The sequence below is a fragment of the Cnephaeus nilssonii genome, assembly GCF_951640355.1.
Source record: "Cnephaeus nilssonii genome assembly, chromosome: 4".
In the NCBI taxonomy this organism is placed as follows: domain Eukaryota; kingdom Metazoa; phylum Chordata; class Mammalia; order Chiroptera; family Vespertilionidae; genus Cnephaeus; species Cnephaeus nilssonii.
In genome coordinates, this window is record NC_137075.1 from 50,411,264 (window position 1) to 50,427,155 (window position 15,892).

Genomic DNA, 15,892 nt, shown 5'->3' on the forward strand with positions numbered 1-15,892 from the left:
GGTCTGAAATACCTTACTTCTCTGACTGCTATTTACACAGTTGTTTCCATCACAAACCTACCTGTGCAAGTGAAGCCATCGCCTGTGTACCCCTCCTTACAGAGGCAGCGGTAGGAGCCCATGGTATTCTTGCAGTCTGCATGCTGGCTGCACATGTGGGTTCCATTGGAGCATTCATCCAGATCTGAAGGAAACAGAACATACCATTATGAACAGAAAGTGTGTCATTAAACATCAATAACGCACACATTAGATTTTTCTTTACAGAATTCATATAATCTCTGCAGTTCATGGGAAAATGTCTGTTATTTTCCAACGCACCAGTGCACTTAATGCCATCTCCGATCCATCCGGGGCTGCAGCTGCATTTGAAGCTTCCTGCTGTGTTGGTACACACGGCGTGTCTGTCGCAATTGTGTGCTCCGATTTCACATTCATTGATGTCTGCAAAAAAGAAGCAGCGGCTTAAAAAAAAGTTTAGCACAGATGCCTGTTTTGGCCCTTTAAGTTGTAGTGACAGCAACTTAGTAACATCAAAAGTGAACTTACTTTCACACTTCCCACAGTAAAATATATATTGGTTTAACATCCACCTAAATACTCTACATAGATTGAACAGCTTTAAATTTCAATTTATAAAAAAAACAACATGATGCTACTTGCTATTATTGACTCTTAATTATTTTCCATTATCCTATGTAAGTGTCTAGTCACTGCAAAACCAAAGGAAACATTTCCCAGTTGACCTTAAAAAGTGAGTTGCCTCATGTTCTATGGTATTAACACTCATGGTCAGGCGTTTCTATATCCAGTATTTTTATTGAGTCAGTCATACAGACAAAGGAATGCAATGTGCTAGCATATTGGAAATATTCTATATATTCAATATATTTTCTATATTCATATTCTATATTTTCTATATTCATATTCTATATGTTGAATATATTTTATTCTTAAATGCAAAATACTATTATTTAATTATGCTTTATTTTTACAACAGTTTTACTTTAGGTACTGCTAATTTAAGCATTTGCAGAGAATGTTCCTTAAGGGAGTGTGTGAACCTTCTTTTCTCTAGCTTCTTAGAGTTCTAGCACGTTGGAGACCCAAGTCTTCTTGCCTGGTTCATGTAAAACTCAAATCAATCCAATGGAGATGTCTCTGTAAAAGGAGTACCAGGTTAGGGCCACATTACTAAGACTCCCAATTCTTGAAAGTTCTCCGTTCTCCAAATTTTCCTTTCCAAATTTAGCCAAGATAGATTCTCTAATATGAAAGTGTTATTATAAAGAATATAAATGGGTTTTTTTTTTTCTGTGAAGTTTTAATTTAAAACAAGGTTTATACAGTTGGTCTTTGTCTCCATTTCTGACACAGAGCTCCTAAAATCTTGGAATTTCCTAAGTGATGTGAGTGAGGAAGGTGTCTTTTATTATGTTAATGAGGCAACTGTAAGCAGGAGGAGGGCTGGTTGGAAGGAGAACCATCCCTCTGATTAGAGGCTTAGAACTTTCAGTCCCACTCCCCTGACTGAGGACAAGGTATGGGGAGAGGGGTTGGAGGGTGAATCAATCCAAGGCCACTCATGCCTATGTAAAGAAGCCTCCATAAAATTCCAAAAGAACAGGATTTGTGAACACATGGAGATTCAGCAAGAGCATGGAGTTCCACATCCCTTCCCCATGTCTTGCCCTATGCACCTCTTCTATCTGGTTGTTCCCGAATTACATCCTCTGTATAACAAACTGGTAATCTAGAGAATAAACTGTTCATGTGGCTTCCGGAGTTCTGTGAGCTTCTCTGGAAAACTAATCAAATCCAAGGAAGAGGTGTGGGAACCTCTGATTTACAGGATTTGCAGCCAACCTGTCAGAAGCACAGGTAACAGACCTAGACTTGTGATTGGCACTTGAATTGGGACAGTCTTGTAGTACTGAGCCCTTAACTTGTGGACTCTGACACTATCTACCTGAAGCTAGTGTCCAAATTTCACTGCATTATAAGACACCTTGTTAATGATCAGAATTGGAATTGGTGCCATAATCTTATTTCCTAAAATTAATCCATTAGATAAGGAAAGTCAGGCATCTTAACCGTAATCAACTTTTTTTATTAGTTAAGAACAAGAGCTCATAGGTATGGATGACTCTATAGAGAAACCAGTGCGTAACACAAAACTTGGGTCAAGAAGGATAATTTTGGCCTACAAAATGTTGTAAGAATTTTCAGTGATCTCTTGAATAGTGGCATAAATAGGAAACTGGGCAAGAAACTTATGTGTACCCTTTTGTTTACTTAAGAAGCCCAATTAAATGATTTGAAAGTGTTTGCAAACCCCCCACTGTTTGCCAAATATTTCATCTGAAACTCTGACATGGTCCTAGGCTCTTTGGCTTCTTCAGAACTTCTAGAAGAAACGCAAAATAAAATAATAACATTTCCATACCAAGTTATTTTGCAGTGTCACTAATAATCATAAGGTGAAAACACACCTGAAAGAAAGTTCTTACAATTACAAGGTATTCTATAGGTGACTTTAATGTAACCTTGGCAGCCACATGAACCTATTGAGTTATTAGCAGGTCAAGGGAGGCACATACCAGGCAGCTTTAGACATGTGATTGGGAGCTTTAACCAACTGGATAATTGAGCCGGGCACATTCCAGGCCTGCTCAGGTATAACAGTGCTAAGTAGGCACAGGAATTCAAGAAAGTAAGCCTGACCTAAAGGGCCCCCAATCAGAGCCATGGACATGTCTCTCTTCCTCAGATAATCACTCCCCTCAGAGTTAATGATGCAAGCCAGCAATTCTTGAAGAGTCCTCTTAATTTCCCTCCTTTATTTGTCATGATCTCTGAATTAGGTAGAAATAATGAGCTTCAATTGCCTAAGTACTATAACCCCCAAATGTTGCAAAATCAAGAGATTTTCTAAGTGAAAAGAATTTAGAATTCTACTTTCCTTATCCTCAGTTTCCAAGAAGAAGATACAGAGGTCCCCAAAAGCATGGGGACCTTTGAAGGCCTCACAGCCAGGGAGGGGCAGAGCCAGGACCACCAGTAGCTCACTTTCCCTGTCCACTGCTCAGTGCTCTTTTCCTTAGGCCTCAGCGGCCTAGCTGGGCTGATTTCTTTAGATACCCAGGACTTCATTCTAAGTCCTGCTTTATGGAATTTTCAAAATCTTGGTGAGATTACTCATAGAAGTCTTCACTAATCTTTCCTACTAAGTATAATTTTCAGAGATTATCATAGCCTGTCAATCTAGTAATTCTGTAATCTTTTTTTTCCAGTTTTCTAATAACCAAAGTTACCTTTATTTTCATATGAATTATTTTTACCTTCCATATTTAGTGTTGCAATTAAAAAAACGACAATTTCCTTTAAAACGAGAGCCGCCCTGGCTGGTGTCGCTCAGTGGTTGGAGTATCGGCCTGCACATCAAAGGTTCTTGGGTTCAATTCCCAGTCAAGGGAGCGTACCTGGGTTGCAGGCTAGATCCCTGGCCTAGTGGGGGCGTGTGCAGGAGGCAGCTAATCAATGTGTGTGTCTCTCTTTCCCTCCCACTTCCTCTCTCCCTTCCACTCTCTAGGAAGCAACGGAAAGCATACCCTTACATGAGGATTAACAACAACAACAAAAAATTAAAAATAAAAGGAGATACTCCCTCCTTTTTAAATTATTAATAATGTGCTAATATAAATTTCTAATTCAAGAAAATATGTGCAATTTCACCACACATTTTCAAGGTGAAGAGAAATTATATTTGCAAGAAGCCAAGTGTCATGGGCTTTAGGATACGAGGAGAGAGTAACTCAGGAGACAATATTCAATTCCCCATGTTGAGAATATCTGTATATCATCATTTCAATGTCTTACACTCTCAGTATGTGACATGTAAATTAGAAAGACTTGGTCACAGAGTATAAAGGCATCTCCGCATAAAAAGTTGCTGCATGTGTGTATGTGCACGCATGTGCCAACTATTATTCCTTAATCGGTTTCGTGGCAGACTTGGGCCTAAGACTGCACCTCATTATAAAAACAAACAGAAGGGGAAACTGAGCCATAAGAAAAACAGGCAAACAAAAATGCTGCATTCTAATTACAACGCTCTAGTCTTCAGTAATGTGAAGGAAACATAGCACGCGTTTGCCAAGAACATCTCTTTCTGTACAAATGTTCTCTTTCCCCCACAAGTTTGCTCCAGACAGAAAATTCCTTTTTAAGATTAAGAAGAAAGCATAAGCCAAGGAAAGCAAGGGAATTCAAACTTAGGGCTGACACTGCAGCCTCCGTCCGTAACCCCACCAGAGCTGCCCCACAGACTCAAAGGTCCTATTTGCAGGGCTCCCTGGAAGGGCAAGGGTGTGGCCTGAGCAGACCCCAGGCGCAGGCTTGGGTGTGTTCCACTGCCATTCAAACAAGGGCTGTGCTCTGAGCTGCTTGGCCGCCTCTGACAGTCAGACAGGGAGAGGCTGTATCACCCACACAAACACCTGCATTCCCACCATCTGGGCAGCAGTCACGTGCTACCACACTGTGGCATCTCCTTGATTAGGCATTGGGGAATAGGACGTTTGAGTGAACGGAGAGGCCAAACGTGAAGGTTACTTGGATTTCTTCATTTGAATCCAAATTTGGAGCCAAGACAATTTAACTGAACACCCACCGAGTTTCCATAGGCTGACAGCCAGTAGAGGACAATTAGTGGTGATAAGAAGCTGGAAGAAAGTGGGTGCAAATTGTCACTGAATGCTGGTGGTTTAAAGTATATGTTTCTCTCTCATGGACCCACTGGCAACATTTCTCAGGTAGAAAGAAGCACACAGTTTGAGAAATGGAATTACCAAGAAATCTTGCTATTTTAACTCAAAACAACTGATGTTAATGGCATACCTTGCTAAGTGATCGAGTGAGCACATGAGGGTGGAAGGTTCTTGCAAATGAGCTTGTGAAAGCCAGGACCCACCAAGGGTGGCATCCAGCAGCAACCTAGTTTTTCTCTTTCTGATTGGTTGTCTAATGACAAGTAGGCAAAATGAGCAGCAGAAGCCTTGCATGGGGCCACAGAAACACTGTAACCCAGCAAGCTCCCTCAAGCCAGGGACAGAGAGCTGTGTTCTAGATTCAAACAAATGTACTTTCTCCCTCCATTAAATCGAACATTCCCCTCAGCCTAGGATTTGGACAACGCTTATGGAGAAAAAAAGAAACCCTTAACATCTGTGTAGGCTGGGAATGTAAGTCAGTGGGTGGATTCTGAACACTGCTGAAGTGATTGGGGTGGGGGGGAAAACATGTTTATTTGTTAAAATGGAAACAATCAGTAATGACAAGGGAGCTGAAATATTTAGACAAAGCTGTAATGGAACCCAGAGGACATTTTTCTAGTTCTCGTGACACAAAGTTCCTCCCTATGAAATAGTATACATATTTTTATAATTCCTCTACAGGCTCTTATTTTAAAAATATATATTATGTATATTATACATATTATGCTTGTATAGAAATATATATAAGATATTCATCAAAACATAGTTCCAGGTCTGCCCTCCATTGTTATTTGTTGTGTGGCTTGCTTGTCCCATTAGGCGAGAACATATCTGTATTTATATTAGTTGCCTGGGACATTATAAACACTTGTGTTTAACACGGCTATCACCAAGGTAACCTGCTAGTATTCTAAGTTGGGAGTGACACTAATTTTAAACTAAAAGCAGGCTAAAAGAGCCCTAGTTACATGGGATTAAAAAGTATTTTGGCTCAGATTTTTAAAACTTGTTTTTAAGTATACCACACGTGCTGCCAATTCCTGTTTGTGTAAGTCATTTTCAATCAGATGTGATACCCTTGGTTGTTAATAACAGTACTTACAGAGGCCCTCTTTTTCTCCCCCCCGAATGCACTCCCTCCTTCCCTACTTCACTGCAGGGTGTTCGCCCAAGGGGAATGCTTATATGATTTCTTCAAGCTCAGGAATCAGTAGAAGAACTAGGAATAAAATCCAGAGTTCCTCTGCCTCCCAGGAGAAGAGCATAGGCCACACTGCTGTGATACCAAAGGGGCCATGGGAGCGGAGTCTTCTCCCTACAGTGCTATCTGGGTTTTACGGAATTAAAATTCATCTTAGGCTATAATTTGAAAGTAGGTGGATGTTGACTCTTGGGAAGAGATAGAGTAATTTCTTGGACTTCAAATCTCTGTTTCTGTTCACATAATTTACTGAAAGATTGCTGTTCGTAAAGTAAAACTGGTGTCATCTTACCTCATATGATGTACGCAGCTCTTCTCACCACAGTCTCAGTATCTGTGCAAACTCACTTAAAACCAAGCCTTTTAATATAAAGGGGAAGACTTTTCTTCCTTGAAACTGACTTCAAGTGTGTGTCAGTAAATAGTAGTATAGAATTTCGTTAGACTAGAAGTTATGTCTTCAATTAAATGGCTTCTAGACACTGTCTATGTCTCATTTTACAATAACAACAGGAGCTACTATTTATTGACCGGCTACTGAATGTCAAGCACTGTGCCAAAGGGCATTATATCTCATTTACCTAAAATAAAATTAACATCGCATGACAATGTAAGCTGTCTGCATGGTGAAAGGCCTAAAATAATTGGCCTCTGCACATGCCCCTCTTAGCCGGAATTTGGAGCATACAATTCTAGAAATCTTTTTTTCTTATAGCTGAAGAGCATCCCATTAGATTAACTTCTTTCTTCTTAAACATCACTATTTCCTGGGGTGAATTTCAGTGAGTTCAACTGAGCCAAACATTGGCATTAGTCTCTATTAAGTAAAATGCAATATGAAACTATCCTACCTTTGTCTTCATTCCTGCCAGACCCCTCCCCCCCCATCCCAAGTTCTGTATTTATACTGGAAGCTAAAAATAAAGCTTACACCATAGATGTAGTGAGCTAAGCATCATTTGTATCCCAGAGACCACATGAGGAGTTGATATTTTAAACACTGTGCTATTAGAATGGACCCCTAGCCATGCTTCATATGAAGAGTAATATAGTGAGGATGAAAGCATTCCAGCTTCATGCTTATTTTTATAATTTGGCTAGAATCTGCCATTTTTGAACCAATGGTAATATTATTGGTGTTATTTTGTATATCTATAACTTTGAAACTTGGTATTATTGCACAGCTTAAAATGATAATATATTTGGGGGTTTTCTTGGAAAATGCTGTTATAGTTTAGAAAAGGATCTGTACACTTACCACGTTGCCAATCTGAAAATATTTTAATGTTCATTTTAAGTCACAGGGGCTTGCCAAACTGGCATTTGGAATTAAAGTCTGTTATTTGTAAAGAAATTATGCAGTTACCTAATTCAAGCTCACCATGGTCTCTATTATGTTTTAAATTATGTTATATGCCATAATCTGTTCTAGAAATAATTACTGAAAAATGTTGCTCATTATTCTACATACTTAACACATCATTGTCCCAAGTTTGAAAATAACAACTAAACACTTCAAAACAAAATCACTCACAAAGAATTACCTCTTTCATTTGACATTTAATAGAATAATCTAGAAATACTGTGAAAAGATTTTCTTGGTTCCTGGTTTGATGCTCAACCACTGAGCAACCCTGGCTGGGTGTAGAAAGATTTTTCTTATTGGTATTATTGTGCTATTAGTATTAGACAACCAAAATTACAAAATGGCTTAATTAGCACTACATAAGATTTGTTAAGTCCCAAGAATAAAGACTTATTTGGGCTAATGCCACTTAATACATCAAAAGCACACTAATTTAAGGAACTAGAAGACTGATGAGAATTGATGAAATATTTGAATTATAGGATATGCTTCTTTAAAAAGTTATGACCTTAAATAAAGTGTTGGCAGTGGAGGTTATTGAGAAAGGCTTGCTTTAATACAATCACGTGCCATTTAATGATGGGTACGTTCTGAGAAATGCATAGTCAGGCAATTTTTGTGGTTGTGCGAACACCAGAGTGCACTTACACAAACCTAGATGGTGCAGCCTCCTACTGTAACTGGATGTGCTGTACTGTTATATGACTGGCTGTGCAGTAGGTTTATTCACACGAGTATCACCACAAAGACATTGAACTACAACATTACTACAGCAACATTTCTAGGTAATGGGAATTTTTCAGCTCCATTATAATCTTATGGGACCACTGTTGTAGATGTGGTCTGACGACCTAAACAATATATGTGGTGCACAACTGTAAAGGGATATGAATGTTTGGTAATTAGCATGTTAATTACTTTGATATAAAATGTGATTTTTAATCTCATAAAAGTGTGATACTTATAGTGTTATAGTGGTAATTTATCCAATATGCCTTGTTTGATAAAGATAAAGAAAAAACTCTCAGCTTAGATCCAATCTATAGTAAGACAAATTTCAAAGAAGTATAGAATAAGTTAATAAAAAATGTTATACAAAATGCTTAATAATGTAATTAAAATGTTAGTAGATCTAAAATTTGTATTAATCTATAATTATGGTAGCAGTCTCTTAACCACTTAATGTTTTATTGTCTGATTTATAAAACATACCTGTACAGCCAGTTTTTCCTTTTTTGCCTGAATATCCCATGTCACAGTGGCAGATAAATGAGCCTTTCGTGTTTTCACAGGTTCCACTTAGACAGATATTTGGATTCAAGTCACATTCATTAACATCTGTAAAACATAGATATCATTAATGCATATAACCATTTGTTTGATATCAGTGAATACTTTTCCCCCTAGATAATGCAACTGTGCTAAATAATTAGAAAGGATGAAATACTTTCACTCAAAAAATGCATCATATCTGTGAAACTCAATTCACATGTGCTTTCTACATTTCAGGCTAGCCATGCACACTGGCAATTTATCTGGGCCATAGGAAGGAGGTCAAGTAAGCAAAGAAACTGATTGACTCTAGGCTAAGTATAGAGCCTGTTTATGTGACAGTCTAGAAAACTTTTCAAAACAGCATATTATGTTGCAAAATGAAACTTAATTCAGTTTGCATGATGCCAACAAGTTAGTTTCCATATTTTTAAAGAGAGGACAGATAAAATAGTAGTCTTAGTGTAGGCAGTTACAAACTTCACTTTTTCCCAAAATTTAAAGTTATTTACTTTTTTATGACATTCACTTTCATTTCTGGGACTTCACAGATATTCAGAAAGGGTTTTCTGAAGCTATAAATGTGATACAATTTAAATATTTTCAATTTTAAATTCCTGCTTCTGGACAAGATGGAGTAACTGGCACAGAATTTACCTTCCCATCTGAAGCAACAAAAGGACAATATAAGCATCAAAAGACCGTGATCTCAAAGAAAGAAAACAAACTGGATGAGTTCTGTGAAGCCCCGATTACTATGTAGGGAGAGTTTTAAGTCCCTGGCATAGAGAAGGGATGACAGATGGAACCAGGTAGTGTCCCTGGGTCAAGGAGGTGAAGCTAGAATTCCTGAAAGGCCCAGGTCACTAGAGTTCACAGGGAAGAGCAAGGGACAGATGGAAACTGCACAGTGAGAAAGCATCCAAATACCTGCAAAGGGGCCCACTCAATATTCAGATGAGTAATGATCAGTGGATTCATCCAAGGAAACTACTGGAAGCTGGGGGAAGTACCACCCACAGGAATTAGAGGAAACAATCATCAGCGTTCACGGAAGGCCTGGACCTACCAGTTTGGAATATCCCAGAATTCACAGGGGTTTGGGTAGGGTATCCAGAAGGATCTTGCCACCGTAATGGAGCAAAATTAGCCCAAAACTAACTTCTCTTAAAAGCGTAAAAGCAAGATTTTGAAAGGATCAATCTGTTTCCAAATAACTGAGTTACATAATAAAGCTCAAGAATATTTCTAGGAATCCAAAAATATCTAGCACCTAGTAAGTAAAAATTTATAATGTCTGGCATCCAATCAAAAATTACCAGGCATTCCATGAAGCGGGAAAATATGACCCATCATGAAGAGAAAAGTCAATTTACTGAAATGACTCAGAACTGACACAGATGACAGAATTAGTAAACCAGGACATTAAAATGGTTATTATAACTGTAACCCATATGTTCAAAAGCTAGAGGAATGATTGAACATATCAAATAGAGACACAGAAGTATTAAAAATACTTAAATAAAATTTTAGAGATGAAAATGATGTCTGAAATAAAAAAAACATACTGAACAGAATTAAAGGCAGATTAGATATTGCAGAAAAGTTTAACAAATTTTAATACATAGCAATAGAAACTCTAAAACAAATACAATCAATTCTAGAGCTATTGCATTTTGTCAGAAATAAATTTTGCTTGCTTTTAAACATTTTAAAAGCCTAAACTCTAATTATAGCAGGAGGGCTAAATGGACAGAAATAATGCATAGACAAAATCAACTCTATCTGGAGTTGACCAACTGTAGCTCAGTCCACATAACATATCTGAGCATCATATCACAGTCACTAGGAAGTTGCTTTTTGAAATGCCAGTTTTGGAATATTGGCTTTATACCCCTAAATATCCTTACTTCCCATATAGGATCTATCAGCTACCCAAACTAACATTTATGTAATTTAACAGTACTTGTGAATAATCAGAGAAAATGGAAAATTCTGTTTTCTTTGCTTACCTACACAAGTCTTCATGTCTTCAGATGCCATGAATCCATCATAACACAAGCACCTGTACTCCCCAGGTATGTTGGTACACTGACCACCATCACAGATATTGGGGTTATCTTCACACTCATCAATATCTGTAGAGAATAAAACCAACAATGACCTGTTGTTGATATTGGTTCTATTAATTCAGTGACCCAAGTTGAATGGACTCAGCCTACTTGCATTAGAGAATTAGTTCTCAAAACCAAATGAAGCTTTCCATAGAACATGCTTTCAGGAGAGAACAATTTTCAAGATTCCAACATACTGTTTAAGATCAAGGTCCACATCCACTTAAAAGTCCATCATTTAATTAGCAATTTTTATCTCTAATATGAATTTATCATTCAAAAATGATTATGAATCCTATTTTTTATTCCTAAAGTCTATCATCTTCTGTTTTATTGATATTTTTAAAATGAAAACTAGTTAATAAGCATATCTACTCAGATGTAATTTTAGTAAAAATATTTTCAACATTTACTTTTTATAGCAAAATATATATTTAGGGCTTTTCAGGGAGATTTTTCTAGGTCAGATAAAATACTTTTGGTCTCTATACCTAAGTTCTCTTCTTAACCCAAGCCAAAATCAGTACCTATATTACCCACTTCATTTTTCACCTCTAGATGCCTACATGGCTCTTCTAGCCCAGGATGATATATCGAGAAGTATAAATTAGACCAGCATTTCTCACATCCAAATCACTTGGAGAGCTTATGAAAACAGATTACTGTGCTCTATCCCCAGGAGTCTCCGATTCAGTAGGTCTGGGGTGGGGCCTAAAATTTTTTATTTCTAACACATGCTCAGGTGAGGCTGATGCTGCTGGTACAGGCAACACACCCTGATGAGCACTGAAGTAAGTTGAGATCAGATTCTTCAAAATTCTGATCAATGGAGACACTATTTTTAGCCTCCACTGGTTGAGCATGTGCCAGATACTACACTAAGTGCTGCACTTACTCTTCCACATAGGCAATCTGACCCTGTTTTATAGATGAGAAATCTTATGCGAAGGATCTTTATCAAGGACACACAGCTAGAATATGTAACAAAACAAAGATCTGGACTCAGGACTATTAACTCCACAGTCCAGGCACCAAACTACTCTATAAAGGGACCTGTTATTTCCCAGGAGGCTAAAACCTACTTACCAGTACATGACCTCTGGTCGGGCATCAGTGCAAATCCCGGCTGACAGCTACATTCATAGCTACCTTCAGAGTTTGTACAGAAGGTCTCACAACCACCATTCATTATGCTGCATTCGTCAATGTCTAAAAAACAATAAAAATAATATTACCTTTTTCTGTGTTTATGATCATGGCATGTGTTTATAATTTCTAGGCATGGGTCAAGGAAAACAAACAAACAAACAAACAAACAAACGAAGAACATCCTAGGGCAACTGGAAGTCACCACATTGCTTGATTCCCTCAAAAAATATGAACTACACACCTACTGTGTGCTAGAGATGTGAATCTAATGGTGAATGTGACAGATACAAGACCTACCCTCATAATGCTGAACTGCAGCTGGAGAATTAGATAAACAATTAATTACACAATACGCAGTGTGCCACATGCAATGTAGGACAAATGCTAGGGGCTATGAGAACATATATGACAATGACAACATGAGTGAAATTCTCTGGGTCATAGATTCAGTTATAAACTTGACATTCGCTTTGACTGGCTGAAGTTCTAAACCTTTCAAGAACTTGAGTTAGAGTTCTGAGTTGTCCTGGGCCATATTTCAGGAGAATTTTTGGGCTGATTTATGACTTTGGGTAGAAACCATGTGAGACTTGGCAGTTCCACATGATGTACACCCCAAACCAGGCAAAAACTGGCAGTTTCCACAAAGTTTCACTTTGACTCTGGGCATAATAAAGCCACAGGGTTTTCTGAGCCACTCTTTCCAGCACGACGAACCCTACAGAAGGCCAGCCACAAAGCAAAAGGCTTGTCCCACAAAACCCCCTCTTTAAGGAGTGCCAGACAGGGCCTCCTTCTGGGTAAGATATCATAGTCTTCTTTCGAATAATTATTCTTTGAAACCTCTCAGCTGATCTAAACCACCTAAGGGCAGAGATTACACCCTATGTTTTTTTTGTTTTGTTTTGTTTTGTTTTTGGTCTTTTTCACAGCACTCACCATGCTTCATTATTTCAGGGGGTTAGTAATCACGTGCTGATTTGCCTGGTTAGGCATATGTGTAAACAGAGCATATGCTACCATTCACCATTAAAGCAGCATGGGTCAAACTATACTTGTTAGAACTAAAACACTCCATAGCTCTCTCTTAGCTGCTCTTTAAACACACAACGAGGTGATATCTGAAGATTGTAAGCCACAAGGAAAAGACTTTTACTTACAGGGAAACAAGAAAGATTAAGTAAAGGTCACTAGTGATGGGAGCAGAACTCTGAGAACATGGCTTGCGTGCTTTAGAAAGAGACTAATAAAATAAAATATAAACCAATGTACTGTATAGAACTTACCCACGCAAAACAGCCTGTCGGGAGTTGAATGATAACCAGGGTTGCAGGCACACTGATATTTCCCGATGAGGTTCACACAGCGGCCATTGGGACAGAGGTTGGCACTCAGTTCACACTCGTTGACGTCTGTGAAGAAAATAGGAAGAGCAAACGGCCAGCCATCAGCTTCGGACTCTGGCAGAGACGTGGGTTGAATGACTGACCACAAGTAAGTGGTCTGAAGTCTTCCTCCTTACCAATACACGCTGAGATGTTGGGGGACAGCTGATGACCAGGAGGACATTCACAGCGGTAACTTCCCTCGGTGTTCAGGCAAGCGCCTCCTCGGCACAGGAGGGGATCTCGCAGACACTCGTCAATATCTGCAAAATGGAAACGACCCGTGTTGAAGATGTTGGTGGTGTCCTGCCCAGGTCCCCATGCCCAGGCCAGTGTACTCATCACCCCATTTCTGGGTGTCCTGGCCGCTAATGGCTCACAGATTCCTTCTTGAAGAACTGCTGTGCATTTCACTCAGAAATATCTGGGAGGTGAGATATTGTATTTCTCTCCCTTGCTGGCGGCCACCCATGGCCAATAGTTGATTGAACTGATGTGGAAACAGAAAATATTGGCCTCCTTGTTTCAAGGTAGGACAATTCTCCGATGCCATTCACACTCCCGAGTCACCTGTGGAAGCCTGGTAAGGCTGAAGTCTGCCTCTCTTCTCCTTCCCTCACCTGCCTCCCTTATTTCTTCAGGCTCCTCCTGAGAGCACTCCCTCAAAATAATCTCCATCTCAGGATTATTGTTTCTAGGGGCCCTGATTTAATGCAACCAGCTTAATTAATCTCCTTTTCTAGGAATATTGGGCAGAGACGTTATAATGTGATCTTGAATATAACTTATGTTTGAATTGTTCTCTCTTCCCTGGGGTGTCTATTCTAGGTTTTACACTCACTTGTCTGGGACCCATAACTGGTGTCGGAGGCCACCCACCACCCCGCAGCACGAATTCCCTCAGCTCTCCCACATGCCAGTCTCCCACTGCCACAGACTGGTTCCAGACTCACTGGTCAGGAGAGCAGAGCACTGGGGAAACAGGAAGAAGCCGAGCCATGGGCCATGAGTCCTCAAAGCCGCTTGGAATCCTTTCTTTCCTGCGCTGATCAAACGGGCACACACTTACCCATGCAGTTCTTCATCATCATGAATCCACTTTCATAGCCTTCGTCACACTTGCATTCAAAGTCCCCTGGGGTGTTCACACACTGGCCACGGCCACAGAGGTCGGGAGATATGCGGCACTCATCAATGTCTGCACAAAAGCAGCAAGTGAGTATCAGGATAGCCTTCATTCTTGTGGCATAAAGATGAAGAGTCTAACGGTTGTCCCTCCAAGGTGAGCCCCCTCACTGACCTGTGCAGTTCCGTTCTTCAGAGTCAAGAGCAAAGCCACTGTCGCACCTGCACTTAAAACTGCCAATGGTGTTTCTGCACTTGCCATGGGTGCAGAGGCTGGGAATCATCTTGCATTCATTGATATCTTCAAGAAAAATAAAATGTGTGAAAAGTTGTGAGTAACCAATAGGTCTCCATCCCACCGTATTAAACCCAGGAGGCTGGAGGGTCTTGATATAAGGTCTTGGCAATATACATTTTAAAGACTGTGTGATGATCCATGAGAAATATGACTGTGTACACATTTCTAGTCTTTTAAACTTCTGTTTTAGAAAGCATTATCAGAGAAGTAAGGAGTGTGTTTATTTGGACTTTTAGAATCCAGCCTGATACACACTGAACATTTAACTATTTGCTGAATGAATGGTCCAAACCACTAGTGTTTATACTTAAAGCATATAGAAGATTATTAGCATATATTGCCGCACAACAACCAATTGAGTGTGTAGAGCAAAGATTTTCATCCTTTTTCATCTCCTGGCACATATAAAGTAATTACACTAAAATTCTATGGTAAACCAAAAAAAATAATACATTCTTGGCTGATCTGACAAAAAAAAAATAGGTATAATTTTGATTCATTCACACCAGATGGCTATTATTGTGTTGGCTGTTGTCATTTTTTAATTTGACAATCTCAGGGAAAAGAGGTTAGTGCCCCTGACTAAGTAGTCAGATATTGCATATTTTAAGAATCCTTGAGGCACACTGGTTGAACATTGCTGGTGTAGAGAAATAAGATATTCATTTATGCTTTTTCATTTGTTTTTGGATATGCCCAAAATACAAGAATTTCAAAGAAGACGTCATTTCTAATTTAAATTATTTGGAAATAATGTATACTATTTAAAATATTTTATCAATATTATATAGCCATAGAGTTTCATTAGTATAAGTAAAAGAGTTTTTTTTATATATATATTAGGAGACAACTTCTGTAATGTGTAATCTGAGTTTACCCTTTTAGGAGACTTTCCCAAGTAAGACCTAAAGCTCAACAAATACAAGTTAATTTTTGCGTAGTGTCATGAGAGACAGAACGGGCAGATTAAATCTCAAGAACATCAAGTCCTTCTGTGGCAATGGATTCCCACAGCCTTTGGAAGCAAATCACTCAAGTTCCTTTAAATTTACTTAAGAGACATTTAACAGGGCCATCTAGAAACCATCTTTCTAGACACAACAATTTTAAATCCCAGAGCTTCTTGGATAAAATGCTCAGTAGGAAAAAAAAAGTCTACACATTTTTCCATAAAGATAGTTAACTGGTATTTATATACTCATTTCCC

The 15,892-nt window shown here is 38.9% G+C and overlaps 1 protein-coding gene across 1 annotated transcript in view; it reads right to left on the minus strand.

The window, feature by feature from the left end:
* FBN1 (fibrillin 1) overlaps positions 1 to 15,892 on the minus strand; it is a 231,190-nt gene that overhangs the window by 62,972 nt on the left and 152,326 nt on the right. The window contains exons 26-34 of the mRNA XM_079768479.1: positions 14,563 to 14,688; positions 14,332 to 14,460; positions 13,400 to 13,525; positions 13,164 to 13,289; positions 11,815 to 11,937; positions 10,627 to 10,752; positions 8,555 to 8,680; positions 322 to 444; positions 62 to 184 (exon numbers count right to left, since the gene is read on the minus strand). Coding sequence (XP_079624605.1) covers positions 62 to 184; positions 322 to 444; positions 8,555 to 8,680; positions 10,627 to 10,752; positions 11,815 to 11,937; positions 13,164 to 13,289; positions 13,400 to 13,525; positions 14,332 to 14,460; positions 14,563 to 14,688 — 1,128 coding nt within the window. The remainder of the gene's footprint in view (positions 1 to 61; positions 185 to 321; positions 445 to 8,554; positions 8,681 to 10,626; positions 10,753 to 11,814; positions 11,938 to 13,163; positions 13,290 to 13,399; positions 13,526 to 14,331; positions 14,461 to 14,562; positions 14,689 to 15,892) is intronic.